The following is a 27,093-nucleotide window of genomic DNA, read 5'->3' as shown; positions in this document are numbered from 1 at the left end:
TAATATTGTTACATTTAAATATCCTTTTTCATTTCTTACATGTTTCTGGTTTTGAAAACATACCAGAAATAAAAACCTTGAATTTTGTCTGTATGTTGTGTGTCTTCTGTCTTAGTGATGAGTGTGACAATAATATGTTGGGTAATTAAATCTTTTGATTTAATTCAAAGCACAACAAATTGCCATCCTTCAGGACTTGCTAAAATCACTTCATAGTTTCAAAATCTCGGTGGTCTTTTCAGATTGAACTGTGAAGCAGAGAATAAGAACAGCAGCTATTTCAGCCAGCTTTCCTCCTGCTTTTATTTTTGTTTGCTTAGTTTTGTTATTTGTCTCCTGACTAGTCATACTTCCTGAAAGTGTGATGTTAATACTTTTTAATCACAATATCCATAATACCATTATTGTATTCCAAATAGAAAAAAACTCTCTATTTCCTCTTGTTTTCATTGACAGAGTTTTAATGCCCTTTTCTCACCAGAACAGAAATTTGTAAAATTTTGACTCTCAGAATGTGTCTAGAAGATGCTGTCTTTTGAAGGAATGCTTATTTAGACAAAAATGTCCTAAAAATGTAATTGGGATTGTAAGCATCAATTGAGCAGACTCAGAAGCCCAATACAGTTCACAGACTTGGAATGGGTGGTGAAGTAAAGAAGGGAAATGAGCATCCAAACAAGGATGACTTGCTTTCAACATAACTGGTATAAGTTCTCATTAATTTAAATATGAGAATTGAGTACAAGCTGATCAGGTTTTCCAGCAGAAAATGACAATTTATTTTGGAAAAAACCTAAATTATATCTTAAGACCTTTTCGGACAGTAGTTTTCTGTCAAGAAAGAAGGGACAGGAAGGTTGAAAGAAAACAGAGTTAAATTAAGAGTATATCAGAACACTGTAGTTACTAGAGTAAAAGGTTGGAAGTGTGGCATTGAGCATCTGTAGCTCTCTACTTTAAGTTGTATCAAAAAGTGAGGATGGGCACAGGTATTCCCACAGGGTCTCCCCTCTCAGGCAGTGTTTCTGAACTGTGCATGGAAAGCAAACCAGAAAATACTGGTGTTTCTGGAGGTGCCAGCAGATGGGCTGTTACAGGCAGTTTTGAGTAGTAGGCGATGCTGCTGCACAGGTGCTGGTGACAACCTGCTTTTCACCTCTTGAAGGTGTTACCTTGTGCTAGAAGTGATCACAGAAGGTTTTAGCTCAGTTACTGTAGTTCAGTTGACAAGACAGTAAGTTCCAGCCAGTGGGGCTGTATCACCCCAGAGTACTCGGGCTGGAATGCAGGAGGACATTTTACTAAGGTATAGGACATAGAACTTCGTAAGGAGTAGTTTAAATAAAATTGGATTGCTACATTGTGTTGGTGCCCTGTGTTAGCAGAGTGGAGCTTGTAAGTTTTCTGGTCTGAATCTAAACTCAGTGTATTTGTTTCCAGTATGGAAAACATTCTAGTATCTCTAGTTCTTCACATTTTTGCTTCATTGAAGCATGGCTTGTGAAGATCTGTGGTTGAAAATTGAGAAGGTGTGTGTTGAAGGGTGTGACAGGGGATGTAAACGGTTAGAGTAGACATACAAAGTCAAAGTCATGGCTCTACAAAACACTTTGGCTTCGAATTTTGAAGCTTTCTAGTTTTTTTTTAATGTTTTATGGCATTCTAACAACTTCCTAATTTAACAGGTGCTTTAAACATTTTTTCCTCTCTAAGTTTGAGGATTTCATTGTCTGTTCAAGTACCTGTAAAAGTATGAGAGAATTTACTGTGAAGTGTATAACATTTTCTCCTTTTAAGGTCTGTGTCGCTGCAAGTCTTGTGCTATGCCAGTATGGGCCATTTACCTGCATTTTATAGATTTGTTGCACTAGTGTCTGCATGGAGGGTGTTAAAAAATATATTATTACAGTTTATTTTTTTATTAAAATAGCAGAAATTTCCCACTGATTTTGGGGGTTAATTTATTTCTATGAAATTCAATAATTTCTAGGGTGAAGTTGTGGAATTCCTTGATGATCTACTAGAAGTGGAGGAAAAGAAGGAATCCTGATGAATGAAACCACCATGAAGTATTTTAAAGAACTGAAGACTCACCATTGCTCCTTATTATTATTTTTGATCACCTGTAGTTCCAGTTAGATATACCTCAAAGGTGCTTCTTTAAGCTGCACCTTTTGTCCCAAGATCCACTCCTGAAAGGTCACTTCCGTGCTGCACTGACTCTTCTGTGAGCATGGCTTTTCACTGTGCAGAACTGGTGCACATAAGTTTCCCCCTTGAGCTTTCTTTCCCTTACACAAACACAACAAAACAGAGTATTTCTGTTTCCTAGGATAACACTAAGGTTCCTCATTTTGGTGCTGTTCTACTAAGTTGTAGCAGTACAGCTAAATTCTCAAGAACTTTTGTAAGATTATGATCTGTGAAAGACATAACAGTTCCTCTTTCCGAGCTATGAATTGTATTATTTATATATATCTTTTTATGTGATGTTGAATAAAGTGATAATGAATTCCAGTGCACCTGAAAGATATTAAGGTACATCTAAATAGCTGAAATAAGGTGTGTAACAAAGCACAATTAATGGTCTTGTAAACATTGCTTAAATAATTCTGAAAGCAGTGTTGATCTTTCTTGAAAGCTAAATTAAATTCCACTGTGTGAAACTGAGAATAAAAATATTTTTTTCTTCCTACCAGTTTTTAGTCTTTCTGTTGAAACAGCCTGTGGTCCCTGTTGAGGTGGGGCCAGTCTTGTATGAAATACTGATGATTGATGAGTTTAGTATTCGCTTCTGTAAAAGAATAGTTTTGTGTGTTTTTCTCAGCCTGATGGGACTATCTGCATAGTTTTAATCCAAAGGTAAGTGCAGGTGGAAACTGAGGTGATTTTCAGTAGAAAAATGAAAAATATTTACATGTGAATTCCTGTCCTTTTTGTTAACTGTACAGCAGAGTCCAATAGAGAAGTATTGGTACAGACCAAAAAAGGGTGTGGTAGAGAAGAGTAATGAATTAGTGCCTGAGTCTGCTGAAGACCAAACATCCCCTTGAACTCAGAGAAGGATACAGGATTTCATCCTGTGCTTTTCTCTTTTATTTTCAAGGATCAAGCCCTGCAAGTGGTTTCATCCTGCTTGCACCAAGAGATGAACCTTCAGTGCAAATGAGCATCCAGATAAGCATTCACCTCCTATGATGGAACTGTAATTCAGCTGAATGGAAGTGAATTACAAACCCTTAATCTGCTTTGAGTTTTTAAAAAGGCAAAACATGATCTGCATTAGCTTGCCAAGTTGGTGCTGCTATAGTTTATAAGCTGTAGTAGTCTACACTATTGAGTGTCTATAGGGAATTGTGGGAATCCAGAGCTTCCCTCTGGCTGCCCTGGAAGGTCTGGGACCCTGGAAGGGGGTCAGGAACACCCCTGTACAGAGCCCCAAGAGACACTGTCTCTGATCTCTGTCCATGGAAAAGAGTTTTCAATCTTACAGGGTGAGTTACAAGCTCTGAGTGTTTGATACAAGTAATAATTAAGTGTGGCACGGGTGCAAAAGTAAAATTTTAGGATTCTAGATTAGGGGTCCAAAGGGGACAAGATGGAGGAAATTGGGTGTGTCTTGTCCTTTTCCTCCTTCTTGCCCTCCATGTTTCACTGTAGTGTTGGCATTTTTCTATTCGTTTAGGCTGGGGACACACTGTTCAACGTAGGTGACAAATTTTGGCACATTATTGTAAATATAGCACACATAGTTTCTGGTATATAATGTTTGTGACACCCCACTGAGGGCAGAGCCCCACATGCTGCCCTGCAGGACAGACCTGTGGCAGGACAGCAGAACATGTTAGAGATAAGCAAGAATAAACAACCTTGAAAACAGCACAGACAAATGATGACTTCTTCTTTGGCAACCGGGCAGAAAGACAGAGACTTTTTACAATCTGGGAATCATCAATACCACAGATTCTGACAGGAATAAGAAGGAGAGTCCATAGGATGAGATTTCAGTGTCCTTCAGCACATGACAGCAATGAAACATTTGAATTTGAGTGTGGAAGATGTTTGGAAGATCAGATTGGCTTTTTTAACTGCTTTAATATAAATCACAACTAATCCACTGAAGTTGATGGGCAGAATGTTTTAATCTCAAAATGAAAATCCATCCAGAGCCTTTTAACTTTTAAGAGATTTGCCCAGCTTAGCTTGTGGTAAGGAAACCAAAATCTGGCTTGCTGTGTGCCTTGAACTGACAGAGGGTTGTATGTATCACATTTCGTCATGGTTTTGTTCTACACAATATTAGCACTCCACTCGTAATTATATGTAAGAATTGAAATTTGCTTTTAAAAGTTCTTTACAAGCAGTTGAGTGTAAACCCTCACTTCATCCCATGAAATACATGTAATATCCTACTAGGGTAGGTTCTCCAATTTATCCTTGGTTTTCTCTTGTTGGAGGTATGTGTATGCTTAAAGGCAAAGTTCTTACTCTGGAGTCCCTTTCTGTCCTTCTGCCTTCCAGCCTGATGGACAACTCCAGATTTTGTCCTCAGGAATTCAGTCAGTGATGAGAAGAGAACTCATTGCAGTCTACAACTTCCTTGTGAGGAGAAGAGGAGGGACAGACACTGATCTATGGTGACCAGTGTCAGGACCCGAGGGAATGGCCTGAAGTTGTGTCAGGAAAGATTAAGGTTGGCTATTAGGAAAAGAATCTTCACCCAGAGGGTGGTTGGTGACTCTTGGGGATGTCCTGTGCAGGGCCAGGAGTTGAACTCCATCATCCTTGTGAGATCCTTGCAGCTCATAATATTGTGTGATCCTGTGATTCTGTGATTCTGTGACAGCCAATAGCGTTCAAATCCAGAAATGCCACCATTAAAGGGTGTGGAGCTGGTTAGAGATGGATGTAAATATACACTCATTTAACAGCATTTTTAGTTTACATTTTTGCTATCACCATTTACCAGACTGACTCCAGAGCTCTGCCAAGCTCTGGCTGTTGCCTGGCTTTTTGTTTCTGTGGTGCCCTGTGGTGTCCCAGATCCTGTGTGCTCTCTGTAGGTACTGCAGCTCAAAGGCTCCAAGAGTGATGGTTGTAATTCAGGTTCTTGAGCCCAAGGTTTCCCATGACTATACATCTTGTGTGGAAATAACATGTGCATAAAACTCCTAATCAGGTGCTGCCTATTGGGGGAGCAAGTAGCATAGACTGCAGTAGGTACAAGATGAGAGAAAATAAGCTCCAATTTGTTTTGCACCCAGAATAATTTCTCTCCAGTTAAAGAACTACATTCCCCTTTCTGGCACTAATTGTCTGAGATTCCTATTAGGTTTTTAAAAGAGCAAAGGACATGGTAAAATACTGCCATTTTTATACTCCACCAGTAAAAACTAAGCGCCAGAGTTACCTGTTTTGTGGCTTCAACAGATTACAGTGGGAATATGTTTGGTGCCTATGAACCTTGATTTTTCCTCTTCATTGAACCATTTTTCAATGGTTATTGCAAGTCTCTCAGCTGTTACCAATTTTCTGGCAAGCTTGTGATTTGGTCTTCAAGGCTTTCTTAGCTAATCCCTTCTCATGTTCACTCATTTCCTCAGCTCTTCATCTTGCAGCTAAACTCCCCTCCCATTGTGCCTTCTCAGGTGGGGATTTCATGAGATGTCCATTAGCCAATAATTCATTTTTCTTAAATAGGTTAAAGTAAGTCTGATGTCCTTTACCATTTGATTTAACTTGAGGCATCTGATGGATCTTGTGGCCTTGTGAGATGGCACTGTGATCCTTTTTTCATTTTGTTCAAGTGTCTGGATTTTTTTCTGACCTTCCTAATTCCCACTACAGATAGTCCCAAGCCAGTTCCATCCTAATAAGTACAAGTAGTTCTCAAACCCTTGTTCTTTTCTAATGAGAAATATCTCCTCTTTCAGTTCTTCAGTATTTAATGTGGCTTTTTTCAGAATTCTCAGGTTCTTTTAACTGATTTTTCTTTTCCTGCTGCTGTTGTTAAATACCAGCATTTACATGTGACTGTAATAACCAAGTGTCTCTTCTTCCACTTCTCTGATCCTGCCAACTCTTCTTGGGAGGCAGTGGGAATATTCTTGTCTCCCTTCTGCCACCCCAAATTCCTGCAGTTGTGAGTCTGCCTCAGACGTTAGCAGCTTCTGCCTAACCAGATTGGATATTTAGATTTGTCTCCACTTTTGGCGAGGTTTACAGTATGATGCTGATGCTTATGGCCACATCATCTTGCTGAACACACCATGTTCATGTGACAGGTTTGAATGCAGCATTGGTACTGTGTCCCTGGCTACCTTGGCGGTAGTATTGCCTGTTGTGGAGCTGTACAGCTACTTTTTAATAATTACTCACATTTCTAACAGCAAAGCTTGCTATCTTGGTAGCTGCTGTTGGCCTCTGATGCTCTGTCAGTGCTCACAAGGAAGCCTGCAATAATTCCATCTGCATGTCGTTCCATCACCACTTAGAGGCGAATGGTGGGTGAAGTCCATCTTCTGGCAGAGTCCTAGCACAGGGGTCTGCATGCATGTGAGTCCTGAGCTTGTTTTCTTATTGAATGGGGTCCTGCATGATTGGGAACTGCTTGGAAGCAGAAAATTAAACTGAGTTAGGAACAGTGTCACACTGAGGTGGATATTTGTTTAGGTGAAAAACACAACCACTGGCTGTCAGGACAGTGTTCTTACATAAGCACTAAAGCTTGGGTAAGGGAAGACATGCACAGGTTGAAAATCAGAGCATTTCACAGACTCTGCTAAGAGTATAATCCTTTTCAAATTAATGCCTACTCTTACTGATAGCAATTCTTTTTATTACTGGCTCCTTGCGAATTCATCCTCACAAATGGCAACATCCATTAAAAAAAGGAAGAAGGATGGTAGTGATTTTTCTCCTCAAAGCTTAATTATGCTCCAATAAAAGAGCATTTCAGGCTCCATATTTCTGTGCCTTGGCAATTCCTATTGCCAACAAAATCAACTATGAAAAACAAATACTTTTAGAATGATCACTTCTGGCAAATTCAGAGGGAATACAAATGTCCTGCTGGGCCCTTTCATTTACTGTAGCAATCCTGCAAGCAGACCTTCATTACTTCTGTTGACAGGGCGTGACCCAAAAGCAAATTCAAATTGCTCCGTTTTCCAGGGCTTTACTGCTTTGTAATGCTAGAATATAAACCCAAAAGTTAGACAGTTGCTGTTCTTAATTCACCCAAAGAGCCCATCCAACCAAGGAGGTGTAATTTCTCCACGCTTTCCAAACTATCCCTCTGAAAATCTGATAGTATGTCCTGCTTTACAAAACTCTTTCTCAGTAGACTGTTGCCATCAATACCCACCATTTATGTTCACATCCTTTACAGTGAATTATTGGTCTGTATTGATAATGCAGGCACACTTAGAAAATCTTTTCATTTCAAGAGAGTCTTCCTGAAAATGGGTTTAAATAGTGTACAAATTTTACAGCTCTGAAAATGAAATTGTGATTAGACAAAGATTTGTTGGATTATAAAAGTACAAGTGTTTATTATGGCTGGTACTGAGAATAAACAGTTGCCTGCATATGCCAGCTACTATGGAAATATGTTTTTAAGTTCTAATGTGAGCTGTAAACCAAAGCTACTTCAGTTAAAAAAATTCAATACTTAAACTGTGGGGAGGAGTAGCCAGTGCCAGAGAAAACATTCCCATTTAATAATGTTTGAACATAGAGCTGTGATGCAGTTTGTAGCAAGGCAGTGAGAAAAACCCACAACTAATCCTTCATTGCAGCTGTCTGAAGTTTTGGTCGTCTGCCATACTTTAAACAGCGACTTCTTTTTCCTGGTGACTCAAGACTTGAATGACCTAGTGTGGAGAGTTTAAGCTCTACACAAAAAAGGAGTTAAGTAAGAAATAGCCAAAGTAAGTTGGGTTGCACACCCCAGCAAATCAGGGGTTTGTATCTTAAGTCCTCTTCAGTGCCTAGGAGAAAATATTAAAATAAATAGATACATTTTTATTTATTTATTTTTGGCAAGGAAATATTCAGTGGTTTAGGCATCCATCTCTCCTCCTTCCCCTCTTCTCTCTCCTTAAAGTACTGATGTTATATGGAAATTAAATTCTGTAGAGAGTTTGAATTTTGAAGTTTATAAATGCTAACCTTTCCTGTTGAAAAACTTTCTGTTTTCTTTGATTATTTTTAACTTCTTCCCATTGATATATCTCATGGGTAGGCCTTTTCAGCATCATGAAGTAACAAATGTGCTTTTTCTTCCTGATTAATTATTTGGCAAAGTAATGGAACTTGCTTACTTTCAAGTGGAAATATGGGAGTCAGTGAAGTAATTTTATATGGCTGTTAACGTTAAAGGAAAATAAAAAGGGGGCTTTCTGCCTTTGCCCCATTCTCACTATCACTTATCCGAAAAGGATTAAACACTTAAGTATCATCCTGAGCTGGTGGAAACCGTGTAGTTTGACAAGTCTTATGATAGTGTAATCATTTCTTATTAAGGATAGTTTTTAAATGGTCATTCATAGCTACATAGTCTGATCTTTCACAGATATGTATTATGTTTTATCTTTGCATTACAAATTTGGTATTAAAAAATGTAAATAATTGAATAAAAAAAATCAGTCTATGCTGGGTCCAATGCCCATGGCAACAAATCTCCATCATAATAGCTTTTGAGGTGCAGTAAGCAATAAGGCAGTACAACACAATAACCATATATTGCTAGGACAAGCACAGGAATTGAGGGAATTTCAGCCTGAGAACTTAGGAAACACCTAAAAATGCATGAAACCCAGCATTTCTGTACAAGGGGGAGCAACCTCCTTGTGATTGCATGGGCTTCAATCCCCAAACACTGCCAGTAGCTGTGATGTCACACCCTACAGTGTTGCTTTTCAGCCTGCTGAAGCGAATTTGTACAGTCTCTGTCCAGACACCGTACCATAAGATCTGTATGAAATGGGGGCCAAGTTAATAGGTTAACAAAAGAAAGGAGAGGAAAGGGAGATGATATCCCAGTCTTGACCCCAGTGGGGAAATTCTGACCAGCCTGTTGTAATACGTGGTTTCCCTAAAAAGAATGATACATAACTTTTACCACAGAGTACCAGATCAATGGCTGGATATCATCATCACAAAAGCACTTCTGGTATTCCCCCCATTTTTTTCCTCTCCTGATTTCAACATGCAGCTGGTAGTTTCAGCTTTGATTTCTAATTAATTAATCTCCTACTCTATCTTGACCTTTTTGTGCTAAGATTTCATATTCACTGTATGATGTGCATATTGTTTGCCATTCCCATTATCTGTGATTAGCCAAGTTTCACACACAGAAGGAAGTCTGAGTCAAATGGATAATTGAAGAGCTGTTTATCCCCATATGTTTATTAGTTTTCCCAAACTCCCTGGTAAATTGAATACTGTGAATACAAACAGATGATGCTGCAAAGGAAGGTAGATGTTCTAAAGCAGAACTGGGCTGGCAGTCTAAGCAAAACACTTTTTAGTTAATATTTTTAATATCAAAGCATCTTCTACAAGAATTATGAAAGTAAAAGGCCTATCTTTTCTCTATAAACTTGTGAGCAAACTGGATGATTTGCACAAAAACACACATAGACACTTCCTTTCCTGGTGTATTTGTAACTTGAGTTTTATTTAAATACCTCCAAAGCATTATGTTAATGTACACTTTCTTCTGGTTCATGAATAATAAGTGTTTCTACGTCTCAAATAAGATCCTTGTACAATTTGTGTTTGTAATTATATTTTGAGTCTCATTTTTACATGTTCACTTCCTGGGACAAATAGAATTGACTTTTCATTTAGAATGATGCTACACAGAACTGTAACACCTACTTGCACCTTTCAGTAAAGCAATATTTTTAATAGATGTTCCTGTTTTTATTTTTCAGTATATTTCCATGGTATTACAGATTATATGTCTTAGTTGAGTTAAAGTCACCATAAAGTTGCTTGGTGTGAAATCCATTGTTGGGTTTTTCTTTTTTATCTGCTTTTAAGAAATAGTTTACAGCAGAAATTTTGAGTTATTTCATAGTGTAGAATGCATTAAAAGCATAAAGTCATGCATATGTCAGAGACATATTTACAAATCTGTACAATTTCTGTCATTTTTATTTACTGTGGCTCTTGCCAGGCAATAAGATTCAACTCTTACCCCTCTGAGGTCAAATTCTCCAAGATAGCACATAGCCATTGTCTAAAAGTGCTTTGTTTTGCTTACCAGCCCTGAGATTGATGGCTGCATGTAAGGTGGGCCCAATTCTGCACTCCATTTCATAAAGCCTACCTTGCATGGAGTTGGAGGTGACTACCACTGAGACTCAAGCCAGAGCATGGAATGAACTCCACCCAGGCAACTTTTCTTACTCTTTGACTAAGGCTGAATGGCAGATGAATTTATTTCTGACCTGCAGATTATTCACAGTTGCCAGACTTCCTATTGTGCATTCAGAAATGTAAGGAAGACCTCATACTAAGCTCACATGAACTATGCTAAGGGATTCTAGAAAACATGTTCCCCTCTCTTCCTGTTTCTTTTCAGAACTGTTGGAGATGGAATGTGCTGTTGGAAAAGCCTCAGTGCTTTTACACCAACATCCAGTCTAGAAGCTGAATGCAATTTATTTCTTTCCCAGGTCTGCTTTATCTTTCAAACCACAATAAGCAGTATGCAAAGGGGCTGCCCATCTCCCAGAGCCAATGTCCACCCCTCCAGCCAATGCAAGAGCAAAATGGTGAAAAATCAGTCCTTCCACAGAGTTCACATGGCAAAAGTATTACACATGGCTTCAGTTGCCAGAGGTACTACTGGCTGTGAATTAAAGTTCAGTATCTTGGTCAGTCAACATCATGTCCAGAAAGCAGCCGATTTTATACGGGGTTCCCCTGGAAAGTGCTTTATCAGTGTTTGGCTCTGTAATGAGAGGCTACTCATCATAGCACCTGTATTCAAAGGTGCTCTGACTCCTCTTCTGCGCATGTTCAAGGAAGAATGTCACTTACAGTGTTCTCTGAATTCCAGGGAAACATCATCATTTCTCCAGGAAGATTAGTTATAAGAATGGCATTTCTTCACTAAGGCTAAAAGAACACCTTCCAGAAAAGTAGCATAATGATCCAATATTTGTGGCTTGTTAAATTCACAACATTGAAGAAAATGACCTTAGTAATCATTGCAATACTATCCATTAAAGTCTGGTAGCAAATAGTTTTTCTTTTTAAGACACATCAGGTAATAATTTGTTATGGTGGTTTATCCTGACCAGCATGGGCAGGTTCTAAAAAAGGAGCAAATACCAAGTATGTGGTTGCTCCAAAAAATCCTTTTTCCATTCTTCCCTCCTTTTCCTCTTCAACTGAGAACATTCCAGAGGCCTGACCAGCTTTCCCATTACATTATAACCAGGTAACACAGAAATTAATCAATTAATTTATTATTAATAGGAGCAAAATGTAAAAGCGGAACAAACTGAAGATGTATTACTGAGCACACTGTGTCCTGCTGGTGTCTCCAAAAGACCCTTGTGATTAAAATGTACAGATTCTTTAGCTCTGAAAAGTTGAATATGCTAGACTGCAATTTCAAAAGGATGAAATCTTTTCTGTCTTCTATGTTCTTTTAGCATTCTTTTTTTCTTCTGCTTTCTGCACTGTTGGATTTTAGCATCCATGAGTCAAGCGATTCTTCTAGCATCAGTATGTTTTTTCTTCTGATCTCTGCCAAAAGGCCCCTGGTTAGACTTTCTGCATTTCAATGTGCTGGTGGTGGTAGTGATGGTAACAGTGATGTTTGGGCTGACACCTTCCGTTTAGTTTATAAACAGAATTTTTCTGCTGCCTTTTTTTGAAAAACCACACTGCCAGAACAGCTGCAACCAGTAACAAGCAGAGAAGAATCACTATTACTGCTATGATAGCACCTTTACTGGACTTGGGACAATCCTCTCCCTCACATGGCTCAGAAGTGGGGATAGGCTTTTCTCCAAAGCCCTGGGTGAGATTTTCTTGCTCAGCTAATTCCTGGGAAGCTGTGTCAGTAATGACATCTGGAGCTGGTGCAGTGGTTGCTACGTGTTCTGGGTAGGTGGTTGTGTCTCTTGGTTCTGTGTATGGGGTGTGATCGGAGGGGCTGACAGTCACAGAGGTTTCTGACATGGATGTTTTTAAGCTGCTGATGTCAAACGGCATTGTTGTAGTGGGCTCCTGAGTTACAGTTTCCAGAGATGTAGCCGGATGTTCCCACATGGCATCATCATAACCCCTGCTGACATTGAAGTTCTCCAGACCACTCACTGATGTAAGTGGTACCGCTGTGTCTTCAGCCCCTTCATCATCTACTGCTGTTGTTGCTGCCACAATCTGTGTTAGACCTTCCTCTGGGGCTGGGCTGCCATTTCCTGATTTTCTTACTTCCACGTGATTTGGCTGGTCAGTCGAGAGGATAATGTCATCTTCTGTTCCCATCGAACCATCAACTTTATCACCCTCTTCATCATCCTCTACCACCTCTTGTGTTACTGGATATCCATCCAACCACGACTCATCAGTGATGGCAACTGCATCCATCGCTGTCTTTGTATCGTTAGTTGTGAGAATGGGTCCAATGGGGAAATCCTCACTGTCATAAAACATTTTGGCACCAGGTTCATCATAGACTGTCTTCACACCAATGTGGTTATCACCTTCAGAAAACTGTGCTTTAGTGGAATCATCTGTCTCTTTCTCTGGTTCAGGCTCACTGAAAGTTTCTGATGGAAACCAAAACAAGTTTTTTTGGCTGAGGAGTGACACAGGGGACTCAGTTGGTGCCCTGCTTCCTTTTTCAGAAATGTCTGTGTGCTGAGTAACCCCTTTTGTACTTCCAGTTCTTCCTTCCTCTGAAGTTTTACTGAAGGAAAGCTGTATTTGCTCCTGCTCAATTTCCTCTTTGCCATTGCCATGGTCATTCTTGGCAACAGGTATTGATCTGTCATCGGGAAAGTTATCTTCATAGTCAATGTGTGCCTCGGTTTCATCTAGAAAAATTAAAAAAAAAACCTCATAAACCAACATTTCATGCTCTGTCAAACCACTGAGCTCATTTATTTAATGAATCTAAGAAGAAAGGTGCAATGCAAAGTGTGTTCTAGGCAGTATTTTTCATTCTGTGTTATTGTTTATTTGAAAAGGGCACAATCCTTGAGCTGATACCCAGCTTCAAGGTTTTTTTTTAATCACAATAGGTGTCAATGCTAACTGCAAATATCTTACCTTTCCAGATTTAAAAATGAATATAAATAACTACTGTCTGCAGTTAGAGGACTTCCTTTACTTTCCTTTCTCAAACCTTTTTTTTTCCCTAGTATGACTCTTTGCAAGATTTGAGGAAAAAAATTTATTTTATTCAAGCAAGAAATGTGTGTAGAGAGAAAGATATAGGGAAAATCGATCAATTACAAATTGGTAATTAAAGAAAAATACTCCAGGCAAAAATAAAAGTTTTACAGTAATATCATCCCTTTTCAGCCAGATGATTTTAAAGAATTATGTTCAAGTACCTTTTGCTCAAATATCAAGGCACATTCTTATCAGTATACTGCTTTCCTTCAATCACCTTGGTGTTACAGTGGTACAATGCCTGGGACCAGAACAGTATTTTTTTATTCCATAAAAGCTCTTCAGAGCTGACAGAGGCAGACTCCACCACCAAGGCTGACACTGAGTTCTGCTTGTTTTCATCTGAAGAAAGCAAGATGCACCCTGAAAGGCTAGAAAACTCTGTCTCAAACAGTTAAAGCCTAACACCTAGTTAACATGATAATCCTGTCTGTTGGTAATCAACTCTCAGGCTTCCAATTTTAAGGAATTAAATGTTGCCACAGAGAAAAGAGAAAAAGAATGAACACAAAACAAAATTGGTAAAAAACCTGAGTGCAAATTACATTTGCACTCAGATTCATTAGAAAGCTTGAGTTTAATTTAGAAATACTCAACAGACCTACCACGGATAGCAAAATAGACTTGACTCAAAGCACAAAGCTAAATGTTTGAATTTGAATGGAATAGTGCATTGTACTTAATATTTCTTCCAATATTCTAAAGCCTTAGCTCAAAGAAAAATTTTCCAAACTAGACAGGGTGGTTGATTTTCAGTTCACACAAGCTTTACTCCATAGAAAGTTTCTGAGATTTATGCTGGCATTAAAAGTCTTAAAAAACAGTGCCTTGGGATATGGAAAATAAACTGAATCATGGTGAGAATTTTTCTTTTTAAGAGGGTGTTTAGTCTTTTATGAAGACAGTGAAGCAATAGATCTGGCATGACATGGGAAACAAGAAATTAATAGGAGAACCTGTTTTACAGATCACTGCATTTGTAAATCCTTATCTTTTTTTGCCTTTTTACAGTCAACTGATTTTGAATTACATTTTCATCTGGGGCCCACCTCAATTTCCGCCTGAGTCACATTCTCCTTGGAGACTGCTTCCCAGACTTCTGGCAGAGCCATATTTGGTCTCCTCTTAAGAAAGATTAGAAATATTGTCAAACCAGTCTGACCAAAACCACTTAGTGGTGATACAGCTCACACCAGCTCACTTTTTGCCAGAACAGCTTAAGCCAGGTGCCAAAACAGAATGAGCATTAGCAAAAGATATTTTCCTTGGAATAGTGTCTGGGTCTACCAGAAACCAAAGCAGTTATGTTAAAGAAACCCAAATGTGTGTCCCAAATAGCCTGCAGAGAGTTAATGCCTCTGTGAAAGCTATCATGCTGGAGAGCTGGATGTTCTTAGCAGGTCCTCTCATGTCACAGGAAGTGCCAACAGACCTCTCTCCCTCTTGGTCCCAGTGTTGTCATCTGCTTCTGTAATCCTCTAGATCTTCCCATCCTCTCCAAAGCAGGAAAAAACTTCTGTCTCGTTCAAGGATGATTTAACAGTCAGGGGAATACAACTCTTAGAGTGGAAATCTTCCTGGTAGGACTCTCACTTTTCTAATTAATCCTAAAATCTTTTCCAATAGTATTTCAGACTTTTGCAAATGAATGGAGGATAACGCTGAATACCAAGGCACTTCAGCAACATATTCATGAAGCTCTGCATGGCACTATCCATCACAGTGCAGCACTTCTGCTAATTGTCAAACATTAGTCTCACTTTGTCCCTTCTCTTGCTTTCACCTTAGAATTTTTCTACGTGGCTGGCACTCTTTTTGCATGGAAATGGTGCGTCAAACTATTTTATCCTCTAATCATCCAGGCTCCTGCCTGAAGATGATGTATGGCATGCCTGCTTCACTAAAGTTCAGTGTGTCTGAGGGCTCCCTATATGGTGTCTGTGGCATGTACATGAACTGGAACATCATAATGTGAGAAGTCACCATTTACCAACTGTTATGGTCATTGTTTTACTTTTTAATTGAATCATCACAACAGTCTGCCTTCACCTCTGTGTCTCTTGTAACCTTTATTTTTGTCACTCATTCACTTTCCACATTACGGTAATACAGCTGAGGTCCAAACAGTAATATTTATGTTGTGGTGAGCAGGCACACACATCCCCAAACAAAAATTACATCCATGTGATTGTGTTGTTTCCTCCAGACTTATTTTTTAGTTAGCAGTATGAATGGGCAGCTAGTATTCATCTTGTTGACTAGTACCTTATGTGTGAGTGGATCATTGGTGAATGCTTAACAACTACAGTAATATGGGTTTTAGATATTTTGAAGCTCTTTCCCTTCAGTGTTTCTCCTGCCATGTGGTTTGAGCCCTCTAGGAGAAGGTCCTATGGAGGCACATCAGGAAAAAGCATGTACTTCTAAGAAAGTGCCAGTCCTAAGTCTATCAGAACATATTAAAGGTTTGTTGAGCCATCAATCGATTCTCCACCAAGCATGCTGCTTTTGGGCATGATCCTGCCTGTAGAGAAATGAATTGGTGTTTTCTTAATGCAGGGCTGGGGGAAGAAAAAGCCCATTGTAGTCTAAAGAGATCCTGAGATTGGAGCTCATTATGCACTGCTTGTCACCACATAAGGGAGTCTTGTTCCCTCTCACAATCAGATTGTGGCCCAAGTTGTAAAGCTGCTCGAGCATATTTTCATATTCAATCTCCTGTATTTGTAGAGTTTATAGCAGAGACTATCAACATAACTAATGTTAGCTTATGGGATGCCAAAATGAAAGCAACTATTGAGCTCTCTAACCATCAAAGGAAACACAGACGCCCTTACTCTGGAGCTTTGATTTATATGATCCTGGATTGACTTACACAGTAATAATACTCTATTCTTTCTTTCTGGGCCTCAGACCTTCAAATGGGACTTGGACTCAGTGTTTAGTGACTCTGTGTTACCATGACAATCTTTTAAGTCCACCGTGAGCTTGATTTTTTGGGAATAGATTGCACCATTTCTGCACTTCTTTTTGCTCACCTCCTCAGCACTTTCCTGAATTTTAGTGTTGGTAGTGAAGAGCAACAACCAAACTAGATTCAGCTCCACCTCTTATCCAAGAAGTTGTAACCATTATTTATACATGTTTTTAAAACTTCTAGCAATTGATTTTAAAGTGATTGCATCTTTCTTTCTACCTAGACAGGTCTGGTTTTGAGAAGAGCCAGCTCTGAAATTAATTTATCCAAGATCAAAATCTTTCTATATTTGGTCATTGTTACATCTTGACCGTACAATCTTCTGGCAAACTCAAGGATCAGTGAGTTTTAATTCACTGTCTGAGGGATTACTGTGTCTGAAATGAACACTTTACAGCAAGAGATGCTGAAATGACATACTACCAAAGATGTGAAGCTCAGTTAAAAGGTAAAATACTTTTAATTATTAATTAATCCTTCTTGGGAAGCATCCAGTTCTATAAAGCTTTCATCTCCTTCAGTTTTTGATCCTAATGTGAAAACAGTAACCAAACATAAAGACAGGCAAAAACAAAGAGTCTGGTCTTCCACAACCTAGGACCAGTTTAATTTTTCTTCTAGATAGCATATTGGCATTCAAACTCTATTTTGAGTGTTGCTATTTTGGGCAACCATAAAACGCACTGCATATTTTATGGGTGTATTTTTGGAGTACAGGAAATTGAAACCTGATTCTATATAGACCATCATTATAAATATTTGTACTGTATAAAAACATCTTTAGTCAAAGAATCTCAAAGTAGCTACAGCAAACATTAACAAGACAGCATCTGTCTTTAAAGGTGGGAAGGAAAAAAGCATGTAGACTGATTTTCCTAAGATAAGTCATATTTTTGAACTACAGCATCTCAAAGAATTATCCATTTAATTTGGATCAGGCACACAAATTTCTCTTTTCTCTCTCATCGACCACAGTATGCTAGGCAGAAATTGTACCTTTTGTCTCTTGCAATAGCTATAAGAAAGATGATAATCTATGAGAAAGAGGATAATTTTTATTCCAGAGGAAAGCCTGCTAATATAAACAAATAACCCATCAAAATTTTTTCAACTTATTCCATCTGGCAGAATCCATTCATTCCAGATCAATACTTTACATTAATCTAATACAACCCCTGAGTGACAGGCCTGAAAAGGGAACCAAAGTTTGTCATAACAATTGCTTTGACAGGCCACGGACATATTTGTTACTGATTATATTTGTTGCTGCTTATATTTGTCTGTCACAACTCTTCCTTTGTACTCACAGAATGAACAAATGAAAAAGCATTCTCAAGTAAGAGCAAAAGCCAGAGACATTTTGTTTGATTCCCCACATTAAAAATAAAAAATAAAAAAGAAATAGTGGTAGCTGGTTGTGCTTACAGGCCACATGAATATGAAGCTATATAATTCTTGAAAACTCCAGAAATAATGTTTGAAGTAATGGGAATTGTTGAGCCAGGCAGCAAGACTGATAGCTGCAGATTAAGTGGCCAAAGTCAGCCATGTCCTCCTTGCACTGACATCAGAAGGATGGTCCTCAGCCTGGAAAAGCTGGACTACCTTAGAACACTAGTTGTGTATCCAAGTCATTGGAGAGATTCTTTATATGTGTAGAAGATATGGACTCTCCTGCCACAAGCATATATCTGGAAAAACATAAATAATCCAGGGAAAAGGATAGATACATGACATTCTTCTGAACCAGTTTAAGGGCAGAGATGGAACATGATTTCTCAGACATCTCATCTACCCTCTCTTTAAGGGAGCAAACCCTAGAGAATGCAGCCTAATGCAGTCCAGCCCTGACCCCCACCACTGCAATGTTGGTATTAATGTTTCTGATATTGAGCTCATGGTTTATTTTGGGAAAAAAAACCAACCAAACAAATGTCATTTAGCAATTGTCAGTTTAGTCTCTGTGTTTGCAGGACAGCCACAGCATGAAACATGTGCATCTGCTTTCAGACCTTACTACAATGTTCTTCAGGATATATTTTGTGAAGCAAATGCATTCTTGCCAAGGAAATAAAAATTAAAAAAAAAAAAAAAAGGCAAAATCCATGTATTTCCCTGTTCTCTCCTTAAGGTTGGTTTGTTGGGCTGAGTATCCTTGTGTTTTCAGCTAGAACACAGTGCCTTTTTATGACAATGAATTATAGGAAACAGAATCATGTTTTTTCTTAAAAAGCATATTAATTAAAAATTACTGTCTATTACCTGGTATGCACAATGTACATTATGGCCATTTGTAATGTACTGCTTTCCTAATTTCCATCATACTTTACTGTATCCACTTGAATTTCCATCATACTTTACTGCATCTGAAATCCACTTAATATAAGTCTAAAATTATTTTTTTCAGTTATGCCCGTAGCCAGGTTTTGCCATGTATTTTGTATTATGTGCCTATTTGATTATATATGAATTTTTAAAATTTTAATTTGCAAATCTGCTGATTGTATGCTGTACATTTATATCCTAGGTGCATTTATATCCCAGGTGCCAGAATGGACTGTATCTCTTCTTGCTGGATCAAAACAGAGGGGAAAGATGATCACAAAGAGACTTCAAAGAACATTTAACTGCTATATTTAGACACTGCTATGATGGTAGTTCTGTGACTCCATATTTGCTCTGTGTGAGCAACTGGGAATGTAAAGCCAGTCTGATGCTTTTCCACAAACAAGAAAAGCATGCAATTATTGCTGTTTAGTCTGATATTCTGCCTGGACAGCTGGGTATTATAATGGGGCAGTTACCAAGTAGAGCAATGTTACTCAAGGTGTAACATCCACAAATCCCAGCAAGCCTTATGAAATTGGATAAATGTCATCACTCTTCCACAGATGAGGTGGAGTAAGCAGCAAAGAGCAGTACAGTGACTTGTCCCTAGTCTCAGAGACACTGCAAGATGTAGGAACAGACCTTATATCTCTCAGTCCTCTGACCAGAGCTTTTTCCCGTGGCCCCCTTTTGTTGGAGTAAGAGCATCAGGACCATTTTACATTTCCCAGTTGCTCACCCAGAGCAGATGCAGAGCAAGGGCACTGTATCATCTTACCAGGCTCTAAACATAGCAGTTAAATGTCCACTGAAGTGACTGCACAAACATCTTTCCATTGATGTCAGCCAGTTAAGACAGAAGTAGTCCAGTATGCCAACAGGAATATAAATTCTCCATTAAGTCCCATCATTAACCTTCATGATAGGGGAAAGCACTCTCTTGCCTCAAAGCACTTGAAAATCAGTCTGTGTGCTGACTTCTGGGTACTTAATAATTGTTCTCCTCTCTCCTATGACCCCAAAATATCAGTCAACTCTAAATCAGGTTCCTTTTAATTAAATTCTCTTTTTTTGTTGTTCTTTTTGACTGGATTCTTACTTTTTTAAAAATAATGAAACCTAGTATCACACATTTTAATAATCCTGTAAAGTCTTCTTTCTTAAAGAATTATTATCAGAAGGATTAAATACATAATTATACTTGAACAATTATTGTCTTTTCTGTCCCATGTACTTAAAGCATTTGAAAAACATTAATCAGAGGAAGCCCCCCAGCATGAAGTCTACATTTAAATAACTTAAAAAAACCATAATCCACAATATCACATCTGCTCCCAAGTTTCAGTGTTGATGTTTGCGATTTTACAGCCATTTACAGCTTTCCTATTTTTTCTTAATATTTTCCTCTCCCCTGTGGCCGTGTGAAAGGCTTGGGCAAAACTACTTATCCAGAAAAAACAGTGAAACACAGACAACTTAAATGGCCTGATTCTTTCCCTTTCTTATTTTGGTGTAATACAGCCTAATGTCTGTGTGTGATGAAGATAACACTCCCACTAACCTCAGTAAAGGAAACCGAATTGTCAGCTTGGTGCAGATTATAGGAGATTCAGACCCACTGGGTTAGTTGAAGATGTCCCTGCTTATTGTAGGGTTATTGGATCAGATGACATTAAAAGTTCTTTCCAACCCAAACTATTCTATGATCAGATGTAGATACTTATTTTTTCCTTTTTCCTGACATGTTCTTCCTTTATGTCCTGCATTGTTTTGCATAATCATCTGAACTGCTGTTTGTAAAACAGTTTTAGAAGCTGAAACAGTTCAGAAAAACACTGGTGCTTTTATTCTTTGGGGTTTTTTTGTGTATCTATACCAGTTGGATGGGTCTGAGAATCTGGTTCCCTGGTGCACAGACGTGACCTATTTCTACTAAGAGCAAGTTTGACCTTTTCTAATGATTATCCACTACCTGATAGTATATTCATGAGTAAAAGTAACTCCTTGCAAGCCTCCAGTCATAAAGGAATATATAGGTTCTGAAATGGATAGACTAACTCCAGCCCATATAGATAGCTCAGCTACCCAACAGCTGTCTATTCCTTTGGTTAAAATTATCTGTTTTGCCAGAAACCTTACTTTAAAGATGTGATAGCCTTCTAAAAAAAAAATACTAAAATGTTCTGATGGCCATTCTTAAATATTGGAAAAAATGGTGGGTTTATGCATTGAGCAAGTTAACATGAGAAAGCAGAATTCAGATTATATCCACATCTGAACTCATGGTACTGTTTAGCCTATATTTAAACAAGGGGAAAGTTAAGAGACTGCTGTAGAATTTAACTAACATATAAAGGTGGTTTTTATTGAAGGTTTAAATTAAGGAAATGTCATTTTACAATTTGCTTGGAGGTTTTGTGGTTTGGGTTTTTTTTTTTTTTGAAAAATCTTTTCTTGAGTCAGGTCATTTGGTAAGAAAATCCTCTTTCAGTCTTTTTAATGGAGTAAATATCTGGGCAAATACCCTTGTGTTTGCAGACAAAAGTCCTGGAGGCATGGTGCAAGATAAAAAGTGTTTGCCTATTTATTGGGGCAAATTCAAAAAGTCATGCACTCTTTTGTCTGGGCTCACCTTTGACGCAGGCCTGGACCTGGCCGTACCACTCCCCGCAGCTGTCGCAGAGCAGCGTGAACGCCGTCTCCTTGTTGCCCATGACGTAGCCCTGGGCACAGACGTACAGCAGCTCGTCCCCCATTTCAAAGCCAGTGTGGCCGTGCAGGATGGTGTGGGGGAAGGACGGCGGGTCCCCACAGGGCTTGTCTGAAAGGAGAAAAGGGATGACATTGCAAAGGGTTCACAATAGTCTTTTCTAAGAGCAGTTCTAAGAACAGTGCTATGAGTTTTCCTGAGGATAAACTTACAAATGTCCACAGAAATCGTATATCTCATCTGTTTCACAGAATCACAGAATCATGCCCTTATGTCCTTTCACAACTATTTCCAGCTGTAAATGGGAATATATAAATTGGGCTATAACTGTGATGCTGGAACTGTGATGTTATTGATGTCTGACAATTACGCATCTAGAAGGGCTTTGCTTCAAACAAGGGCAGGATGCCAGATCACAACTTTCTCCCCTGCCTAACAAGAGCTTGGGCAGGTTGGGACTGGAATGCAACAACTTGGGCACAGTCATTTTTCTTAACCACAGAAATACTTGTGGAATTGTTTAAGACCACTTTGATCTCTTCTACACTGTAGGAAGCCAGCAGAGGCTGAGCAATGGCCCAGTCCACACTCACAGAAAGAAGAGGTTCAGGTGAACACCAGACAGTTTTCAGACTATCTCTAATCTTCTAATCCTTCTTAAATCAGGGGTCTTCCCAGATATTCAAATCTCCCATTTCAGGGTAGAGACACCCTAAAAGAAATAGGGACTTGGGCTCATCAGTTTAAGAATACCCAGGGGTAAAATAGCTCTGCTGTCTATGAGAATCTGAAGACCTAAATTTGTAACATGGTATAAAACTCAAAAAGATGTTTGATAGTATTTTTGCTGACAGCATTAGAAGCCAGGAAGAAAAATTACTGTGAGATCAAAACTGGTTTTTTTTGCATTAAAGAAGTGTGGAGAGGAGGCAGGCTGCCAGCTGCCAGCTGCCACCACCAGTGTAAACTGAATTTTAACTCTCTTTTTCAGGTTTGAATGATCTTGGCCATTTTTAACAATGTAGATCAAGATCTTCTAGAGAACTTCAGAGCATTGTGGATTCTCTTTCCTCAAAGACCTTTCTCTCTGACAAGAGCTCTTCATAAGGTGTTTGCTGTGTCCATTTTTCATCCATATTTTTCATAGTCCTTTTTGGAATAGGCGCCTCTTGGTTACAGAAAAACAAAACAAACAAACAAAAAAATATAAGGCAAGAACATGGATTTTACCAAGAAACCCAAGGACAAAGACTGCAGTGTTGGTAGAAATTGTTACTTCTATATTCTTTCTCAAAGAATTTAGAAGTATTCAGCTGTTTCTTTTGCCAAAGTCACTGAAGATTCAAAACCTTCTTTTCTCCAGATACAGAATGACCAAAATTAAAAGGCTCATGAGTTCTGGTAATTATATTGGATAAGGGAAACAGGACTAAGTCTATGTTCTAGTATTGATCTCTCCTGTTGAAATTATTTGCTTTGGTACAAAAGCTTGATTGCTTAGCTGGTAAAGCAAAGATGATGTTCCCTGAAAAGACTTTTGTTTGGAAACTGAAAAGACTCCAAGACATGCAGAAGGAGAAACATCTTCAAAGAGCACCCTTGCTATTTTGCTAGAGTCTACTTTTAGGACATCATCACCGCAAGATCTTGCAAGCAATGGTTTCATTGACGCCAGTTTGTGCCTGAGGTTTTCAATGAGCTATAGGCTTGACAGAAAAGCTTTTTCAATCTCCCCTCTGCAAAAACTCAGGCTTTCCTGCTTTTGCCCAGGACATTCTGCAAAACACTTGTGAGTCTCAGGCTGCAGTTCTTCCCATCATCTACCCACTTCTGAATCAGGCATAGATAAATACATGCTTATTTAGAAATATGATGTATTTATTTTGCCAGTCATTTACCCTAGTGAAAGGAAAATCCTATGATAAACATCGACACTCTATGGAAGTTGATTTGGATCAGGCTTTTGGAAATTGTCTGATACACCTGACTAACCACTTCTCAAATGGGTATACTGAAAAATATCTACCACTAATATAAGGGACATGCTACTGAAGTCAAACTTTGATGCTTGTTCTCTGTACTGTATACACACAGAGACACACACACACACACATATATATATATACTGTCTAACACCTTCAGAAGTTAGTGGGAATTATGCATACACACACTGACAGTAAAAACAAGCTTTTGAGGCTGTACAAAGCTCAGTTTATATAGAATCTTATGGAGGTTTGACATCCGAGGAAGTGAGGAGCAGTTAGCAGCTAATGCCTTTCCTGTGAACTGGCCGGATGAATAGAGATTGATGTGGATTAAAGGTATAAAAAATTATTTTATTGCCTCATAGGAAGGCTACAGAGCCTTGCATTTAATGTACTGTATTTATGTAGCTACTTCCATCCATAAGAATGGGAGCTGTGTATCTGTTCTGAGGGAAGTTTTGATCCCAAGGCTGTACGGAACAATTATACATCAGAGAATATTCTTATCTACAAAGCCTTGCTTCTTAATCCTGTTGCCAGAGGAAGCAGAAAAGCAACACATTAGTTAACTACGCCAGACACATTCAAAAAGCACATTAAAATCTTCCAGGGAAGAAGAAAGCTAAAGGGATCTTTACAGTAAAATTTGACAACAGACTTGGTAACAGAATTATGAGTTCCTGAAAGAGAAATCTGGCTGATGCATGAACAGAAAGAAAAGCAGAGATTTTTAAGATCTTCATGGACTCACACTGTATGGGGAACTTTTGACTCTCTCACATGAGACTTTGTAAGGTCATGCCTTTGCTGCAGAACATATTGAGTGGCAGCATGGACAAGCGTAAGTGAAAGCTGATCTACTGCAAAGACAAACTCAAGTTCCTACATCCATTTTGCTGCTGTCCTCTCCTACATAAAATGTACAGGAATTTTCCAGGTTACAGCATCTTACGGCTCCTTGTCCTGCTGCAGTCTCGTTGCTATGACAATTCCTGCTCAGCCTTTTGCCAAACCTGTTCTTTCTGGCACACATACAGAAGTGACACTGGCACAGCAACTCATCAAACTGAGCCACTTACGGGGACAGGCTTTATGTTTTTGTGTGCAGCTTTTGTACCAGGAGCTGGAAGAGCATGGGCTTGTTTGGAGCAACAGTCTGTGCTCAGTGCTGGCATTCAGACCATTTTCTTGCTGGAAGAGAGGAGGCAGATCTGTCATGAAGCGTGACAGAGGGTGTGTTGGCAGCAGCTTGTCATGTAGAGGAACAGCAGTGCTCTTTGTTAAGGTGACCACAGGGGTTGCCTGCAGTGGTGCTGTTGGGTAGATGAGGGCTGGGCTCCTCCATCCATCGGGAGCACTGATTTTTCCCTCATCTATCCTCCCATAAACCTGCATATTTTCTTGCTACTGGCTAAAAAATTAGCCCAATTCCTGGTTCCCAGTAAAAAAGCTAGATATGCTTGATACTCAAAGGCAATCCAGCAGAGCATCAAGCAGGCCCCATGCTCTGCCCATTTATGTCCAAGATCATATCTTAAGCCTGAACATTTGGAATTGGTTTCTGGACATCATGACCCTTCCAGAATTTTCTACATGTTGACACTGAGGTCAAACACATAAGGCCTCCATATGTTGATAACTGACCTCCAAAAAGAAAGTGTGGGTTGAGCTTCAGAGCAAGACAGCGCAGCACAAATACAAGGAAATTAGTTAAAGTTCACAGGAGATCCTCATGTTAGCAGTAGTTTGGCATAGATTGTGTCCTGGTGTGAAAGCCACCACTACAGTCAAGAAAGATCTCAATATATATGTGCAGAAATCAGAACAGAGTCAACATCTGGTAAATGAATAGGAATAAGTGTCACTGCAAAGATATGGGTGTTGAGCACAGATGTGTTAGGGCTAGTGGCAGCTCTGGTTACAGACCTCTTAAAACTCAGTAACTATTTTTTACATGGGACTAAAGAGATCTCCTGTAAATTGAGTTAGCACATTCAGTCTTGATTGGCTTTTAGGAACAATATCTCCTCAGAATAGTCACTTTAGACTCAGAACACATGTGGAAAGGATTTTGTGAGGTGATTTCTGGCAAACAGTTGTCACATGTCATTTTAACAACACAACAATTCTCCTTCCCAGTCCAGATTACACCAGAAGCGTCCCACTAGTCTGTAAAGGTTTGCTGGTTTTTTTGAGATGTGTTGATAAAATACTGTCTACAGAAAGGATAGCCTAAGACCAGTGCAAAAAAAAAAAAAAAATCAACATGAAGAAGATGCAGAGTTCAGCTTCTACATCACCTGACAGAACCAGGAATTTACTGAAGTCTGATTATCTACAATTGCTGCTTTAACTGTGCACCACACTCTGAAAGCTGACATGAGACATCCACTTTGACATTTAACATCTCCCGTTACAGCTGTCCAATTCAGCTGAGTTTTTCCAGAGGGGCCACTGGAATTTTCAGGATGTCATCTTGTCATTAAGAAATTAGAAAATGCAACTCTTAACAGTCAGGCCTGTGAATGAGATGAGTGTGGATGTTTATTTTGCTTCTTAATTGCAAAGACCCTAAAGTATGGAATTTTTCTGTTTGGATGAAAGTACTGAGTATGAAGAATCAAAACTCAGTTACAGCCAATGTAAGTATTACTTGTAAGCTACCAATGCTAGGATGCCAACACCTCTTACATCAGACAGGGCTCGTGGGACTTTATTAGTTTAAGTGACATCACCAGAGAAGTGGGAATTACTCTCAGCTATAGGCAAAGCCATGAAAAATAAAGCTGTAGCACTAAAAATTTATATCTACAGTAAAGCATGACAAATACAAAGAAATAATTCAAGTATTACACAAAGCAAAATGCAGTTTGATTGCTCTTGTAAAGTACGCTTAATAAATTTGCTGTAAAGAATACACTAATTTATATTTTTCTTACTGCTGAAAAAGGCTAACTGACATATGTACATAAGCCATCAAGCTTTGATGGATATCTGGAGTCAGCAGTCATGTTTAAAAAAGTTTGATTTGCATTTATGCTGTACTCTAGTACAAGCTGCTGCCTGTTTAGTTTTCCTCTGGTGGCAGCAAATCAAAGCCTTATAGAACAGACCTTATTTGTTGCCTGTAAATAACAGTGGGTCACTGAAAGAAAGAACCAGTAATACCTGGGGGTTATTAACAAAGAGATCTTTCCAATAAAAAAAAAAAAAAAAAAAAAGAAAGAAAACCAAGAGGATTATATATATATGGAATAGAATGGTATGTGTTAGTATAAAAAAATAAGGCAGGAAAAATTCCAGCTTTCTGGTTTTCTTGCTTCACCTACTTTATACTTTAAGGTGTTTTCCTATGAACTCTGATGGAGATATACACACTGTGTGCCAGATCTAACTTATGCGTGATACTGCATTTTCAGAATTGGCAGAATCTAATATGTTTTTTGATATTTTTTGACACTCAGGGCCTAAAAGGGAAACTTTCTGATCTCAGCAGATCCTGAGCTGGTACAGAGTTGTCTTGCTGACTCTAATGGCTGCATAAAACATGTGCTTATAAGAAGCTGAGAAGACACATTTCTCTGTACTGTGAAAACTGTAGTTATACTCAGAGCATTCATAAAACATTACAGCTACATCTTTCCTTGTCAAGCAGAACCCTTAGA

The 27,093-nt window shown here is 38.8% G+C and overlaps 2 protein-coding genes across 5 annotated transcripts in view; one reads left to right on the top strand and one right to left on the bottom strand.

The window, feature by feature from the left end:
- CRTAP (cartilage associated protein) overlaps positions 1-26,658 on the top strand; it is a 43,999-nt gene extending 17,341 nt beyond the window's left edge. The window contains exons 7-8 of one of the 4 annotated variants that reach the window (XR_014953295.1): positions 16,629-16,853; positions 22,435-26,658. Coding sequence is in view for 3 of the 4 variants with exons in the window: in XM_085573406.1 (XP_085429532.1) it covers positions 16,629-16,715 (87 nt within the window). In the remaining variant the exon portion in view is untranslated. Of the gene's footprint in view, positions 1-1,990; positions 2,699-16,628; positions 16,854-22,434 lie in introns of those variants that run through there. The other 3 variants (XM_085573405.1, XM_085573406.1, XM_021546262.4) reach the window with 3 other exon arrangements.
- Positions 9,654-27,093, bottom strand: part of SUSD5 (sushi domain containing 5) — a 44,916-nt gene continuing 27,476 nt past the window's right edge. Inside the window, exons 4-5 of the mRNA XM_021546261.4 lie at positions 21,366-21,554; positions 9,654-13,067 (exon numbers count right to left, since the gene is read on the bottom strand). Of these exons, the coding sequence (XP_021401936.3) occupies positions 11,788-13,067; positions 21,366-21,554 (1,469 nt within the window). The 3' untranslated portion in view covers positions 9,654-11,787. The remainder of the gene's footprint in view (positions 13,068-21,365; positions 21,555-27,093) is intronic.

The sequence above is a fragment of the Lonchura striata genome, chromosome 2, assembly GCF_050655825.1.
Source record: "Lonchura striata isolate lonStrDom1 chromosome 2, ASM5065582v1, whole genome shotgun sequence".
Taxonomy (NCBI): Eukaryota; Metazoa; Chordata; class Aves; order Passeriformes; family Estrildidae; genus Lonchura; species Lonchura striata.
This window is presented reverse-complemented; position numbering and strand designations above follow the sequence as displayed.